This window comes from Parus major, chromosome 8, assembly GCF_001522545.3.
Source record: "Parus major isolate Abel chromosome 8, Parus_major1.1, whole genome shotgun sequence".
NCBI lineage: Eukaryota > Metazoa > Chordata > Aves > Passeriformes > Paridae > Parus > Parus major.
The window spans coordinates 29,981,013-29,986,092 of NC_031777.1; the positions used below are offsets into that span (position 1 = coordinate 29,981,013).

The following is a 5,080-nucleotide window of genomic DNA, read 5'->3' on the forward strand; positions in this document are numbered from 1 at the left end:
GGAAGGCAGGGATGGAATGGAGAAGGAAGGCAGGGATGGTGGCATCTGCCACACCCTGCAGCCACCCAGGACACCGCGCTGGGTCCCTGGAGCTGCTGATGGGGCTGGAATGGCTCGGCTGGAGCTGCTGCTCTTCCCCCACCTGGGGAGGCTCTCCCCAGCAATTCCAGCTGGGATGGGAGCAGGAGGCGCCACCCCCTGTGCTGGGGATCGCGCAGTGAGCAGGAGCAGAAGCGATTTTTGCCACTCCTGAAGGATTTCAGGGACCTTTGTGCAAAGAGATAAATAGAGCTGGGACACAGGCACGGATTAATGGAGAACTTTGGGAATGGCGTTATTCCTGGTGAAACCCAGGGGCTCCGAGTGACACCCCGAGTCAGGTGTGAGCTGGTGGTGCATCCCTGGCAGCGCAGGAAATTCGGGATGTGCAGGAACCCCTCTGGAATCCGTGGGAATTCGCATTCCCTACACCCCTCGGAATGGCTCAGGGCAGCACCGGGATGAGCAGCCCTGAACCAGCCCAGATCCCAAATCCCATCTCTGGGAGCCTCGGTGGTTTCCCAATCCCTTCAGCATCTCCTGGCTGAACTAAAGCCTGGGAATTCCTCCTGATGGGATTTTTACCTCCTGCAAAAGGATGGATACAGGGCAGGGATGAGGCTGGGACAGCGCCAGCAGTGCTTTATTTACTGATAAACCTCAAATGTATCAGTGGATAACGGGAGGGCAAAAATTCTGTGTCCTTGTGTGGGTTCCACGAGGAGCAGGAAACTCAGATGTGCTGAAAATTCTGTGATTCTGTATTAATTTTATGTGATAAAATAATACATATTCTAATTATCTAATATAATAATAATGTAATGTTGTACAATAATATTATAGAATAAGTAATATAAATATATTAAATTAAATTTTAATTTAATTAAATATAGATATATAATATATATTTTATATATTACAGTTTTATTATATAAAATATAATAATACATATATTATTAATGTTAATATATTAATTAAGCTAATATTATATGTATTATATAATGTTAGCTTAATTATATTATTATTATATAATAATATATTATTATATTATATTATGATATATTAATAAAAATATATAATTATATGTATTATGTAATATTATTGTATTTTATATAATAATATTATATAATACATAAATATTAGATATAATATATTATATATTATACTGTATATAATATATACAGTATATTATATAATATTATATATGGCATAATATATAATATAATATATTATTATATATTACGGTTTTATTATATAGAATATAAGATAATACATATAATATTGGATAATATATATTTTATTGTATATAATGTTATATATTATATTATATATAATATATAGAATATATTTTATTATTTATAATATGTGATATATAATATATTTTATATTATAATAATTATATATCTATAATATCTCATTATATTCTATATAATAAAACTGTAATATATACTTTTTGCTGCCATGAATTAATTTAAAAAATAACTTAATTAATTGGTTAATTGGGTGCACTTTGGGCACTAACACCACTCCTTTTTCTGTTCTTTCCAGAGGCTCACCAGACAGGGATGGCATCGTGAGTATTCCCCCTCCAGTGCCACCTCCCCTTCCCCCTCCATCAGCATCTGTCAACAGTTTTCTGTTTAATATAGAAAAGAAATGTAAAATCCCAGGTTAAAAAAAGCACCAAATTCCAGGTTTCCTATAAAAATCTCCATGGGGAGACGTGAGAGGGGCAGGAGGAGCTAAAGCCCAGCTCCTCATCCTCGTTTCCACTCCTGCTAATTGGCTTGGGCCGGATTTGCTGCCTGAGGAGTTCAGGGGAAATTGCCAGAGCAGCTGTTTCCAACCTCTATTTTTATTTTCTATATTAACCTGAAAACAAAGAGATGTTTGTGGTTTTAGTTTGTTTTATTTTAAATTATTGCTGCTTTTATTCCTGGTGTTAGAAACATCCCTGCTAGAGATGGGCCCTGTCTCTTTTAGCGCTGGGCACCAAAAATAAGCTGGGTTCAGACTGGGTTTATTTCTTCAGCAAATCCAGATTTTAGAATTTCACCTTAAAATGAAGACGAGCCCCTTGCAAGGCTCAGCAGAGAGAGCAGTGCTGGGGTAGCTTTTAAAAAGATACAATTTTGGGGGGGGCAAGCTGCTCCTTGCAGGGAATTGTTTTGGTTTTCCCCCCAGTCTGACCCAAAATCCTCGGCTTGGGGCCCTCCCTGTGTGTTTTAAGCTGCTTGTTAGGAAATTGGGATTAAAGCAAAGGTAGTGCCTTCAGCAGGGCTCTGCTCAGCAGTGAGAAATTGATAAAGAGCAGGTTTGGGTTGGATAAACTGATAAAGAACAGGTCTAGATTGGATGAATTGATAAAGAACAGGTTTGGGTTGGATGAATTGATAAAGAACAGGTTTGGGTTGGATGAATTGATAGAGAACAGATTTAGGTTGGACAAATTAATAAAGAAAGGTTTAGGCTGGATGAATTAATAAATAACAGGTCTAGGCTGGATGAATTGATAAAGAACAGATTTAGGTTGGATAAATTGATAAAGAACAGATTTAGGTTGGATAAATTAATAAATAGCAGGTTTAAGTTGGATAAATTAATAAAGAACAGGTTTAGGTTGGATAAATTAATAAAGAACATGTTTAGGTTGGATAAATTATAATAAATAACAGGTTTAGGTTGGATAAATTGATAAAGAACAGGTTTAGGTTGGACATCAGGAGGAATTTTCCAGTAAAAGGCTGCCCAGGGAGGTTTGGAGTCCCCATCCCTGGAGGTGTCCAAGGAACACTTGGATGTGGCACTTGGTGACGAGGTGGGGATGGGGCACAGCTTGGGCTGGATGATCCTGGAGCTTTTCTCCAGCTTTAACTCCGTGAATATCCAGGGAACATCCCCAGGCCGTTCCCTCTTCCAGCAGAAATCCCACGGGCAGCTTTTCCCGGCCAGGTGTGGGCAGAGGGACCTCGGCTGTCCTCTCCAAGGATGCAGAAATGCAATTTTCAGGGAATAAAATGAAGCTGCTGAAGGTGTTTGAGGAGAGGGATTGCAGATGGAGACATTTGATATCATTTTTCATCCTCCAGAGCCTTTCCCAGGTCATTTTTGCTGGCGTGGCCAGGAGGCAGATCCTGACTGCTGAACAGAGCCCACAGGAAAATCCACCTTTAATCCTGGGGGAGCCCCAGCTGAGCCCCCCTTTCCCGATAAACCCGTGTCCCCTAGTCCCTAAAACTTGGTTTTTAAAAAGAAAAAACCCCCAAATCCCGGCTGAGGAGGAGATATTTTAACCCTTTTTCTGCCGCCCCCACCCTTGCAGCAGCCCAGCCCTCATCCCAATGATCCAACTTCCAATAGCAAACCCGAGGGCACGCAGGAAGGAGGAAATAAAAACGGGGTAAGGAAAACAGAGCTCGGCTCCCAGCTCCCACAGGGGTGTGGAAAACAGGGAATCACCCTCGCTTTGGAGCCCAGAGTTGTAGGAAAAGCCCTTCAGGGTCAGCCAGGCTGATGGGAACGGGGTTGAATACAAATGGATGGGGGAAAAGCAGGAATCCCGTGGAACAGCGCCCAGAATTCCCACGGGACGGAATCCAGAGGAGGTTTTCCCACAGCTGAGCTCCCAGGGAAGCTGCTCCATCCTCGGGAGATGTGGAGTGAGGGGCTGCATCCAGCCCTGGAGCAGGGAGTGCATCCTGTCAGACCCTCAGCAGGGAGCTGGGATGGGAATGTTCCCTCTGGAAGCTCAAGGGAGCTGGATTATCCCATTCAAGCTCCCAAAATTGTGGTGGCTGTGGGACTTTGGATGGGTTTGGGTGCTCAGAGCCAACCAGGAAAGGGTTCCAGAGGTGATGGATGCCCGGAGCCCCTTCCAAAGGGAATTCCCTGGATCCCAAGCAGCAGTTCCTGTGTGTGTCGGTGTTTCATGGCATGGACTCATCCCAGACCCTTCCCACTGCTCCATCCCCAATCCACAACGCCTGGCATGTGGGATAATGGGATTGGAATCCTTCCTGGGGCTGCCCTTTCTCGAGGAAGGGCTTTATCTCCCAGTAAACATTTCCTGATGGAGCTTCCCAAGGGCTGGAACATCCCAGAGCACGGAGAAGCGGACATTTCCTCTCTTTTCCCTAAGGAATGGTGGATGTCCACCTAATGAATGTTCAAAAAACCCCCTCCTTCCATCCTTCTGGGCTGGGAGAATTCCAGAGACGGGGAATGCTGTTGGATTTCTGATGTGTGCCGTGTTCCTGCTTCCTCCATTTAAACCACGGGAATTTTCCTTTCCAGAAGAAAACCAATGGAGCCCCGAATGGATTTTACGCGGAGATCGACTGGGACAGATACGTGAGTGTCCCCTGGAGATTCCCTGCTTCCAGCTGCTTCCCATGGGGATCCCAGGCTGTTCCCACACTCATTTTGGGCTCTTTGGGTGAAATCAGCTCTGTCCAGACACCAATCCCACACCTGCAGGTCAGCCAGAATTCCCAGGAATGGGCTGGCTCTGGAGAGCTCCATCCTGGCCCACGGGGTGTTGCAGTTTATCCAGAGAAAACTTTGGATTATAAACAAGGATTAAAACCTTCCCTTCTACAAAACAAACGGTGGAATTTGAGGCACCCTTTGCTCTGGGGGCTTGGGCTGTGCAGGAGGAAAGAGCTGTTCCAGCTTTCCAGGAATGAACATTCCCAATTTTCCTGGATTTTCTAATTTTTTTTCTGTGTTTTTTCTTTTTGTTTTTCCCCTATCCAGAACTCCCCTGAGCTGGATGAGGAGGGATACAGCATCCGACCCGAGGAACCGGGAGATATCCTTTGGATTCGGCTTTGCCTCTCGCGTTCCGTCCTGAAACGGGAGCTGGGGTTGGCAGGCAGGCTCTTCTCATTTCGTTATTTTTATTATTTATTAGTAATTATTCCTATTTCTTTCCACCTTTGGATTTTCATCTGGAGCTGGCACTCCGCAGATGAAGCTGAATTCCTGAGGGAATTCCCTGAGGCGTTGGGATTGTCTTTGATTGACTGCTGTGGAGTGAGGA

At 43.9% G+C, this 5,080-nt stretch overlaps 1 protein-coding gene across 1 annotated transcript in view; it reads left to right on the top strand.

Annotated features, from left to right (window-relative positions):
- The window catches only part of SGIP1 (SH3GL interacting endocytic adaptor 1), a 50,678-nt gene that overhangs the window by 15,149 nt on the left and 30,449 nt on the right, over positions 1 to 5,080 (top strand). The window contains exons 3-5 of the mRNA XM_033516252.1: positions 1,588 to 1,612; positions 4,333 to 4,389; positions 4,795 to 4,849. Of these exons, the coding sequence (XP_033372143.1) occupies positions 1,588 to 1,612; positions 4,333 to 4,389; positions 4,795 to 4,849 (137 nt within the window). The remainder of the gene's footprint in view (positions 1 to 1,587; positions 1,613 to 4,332; positions 4,390 to 4,794; positions 4,850 to 5,080) is intronic.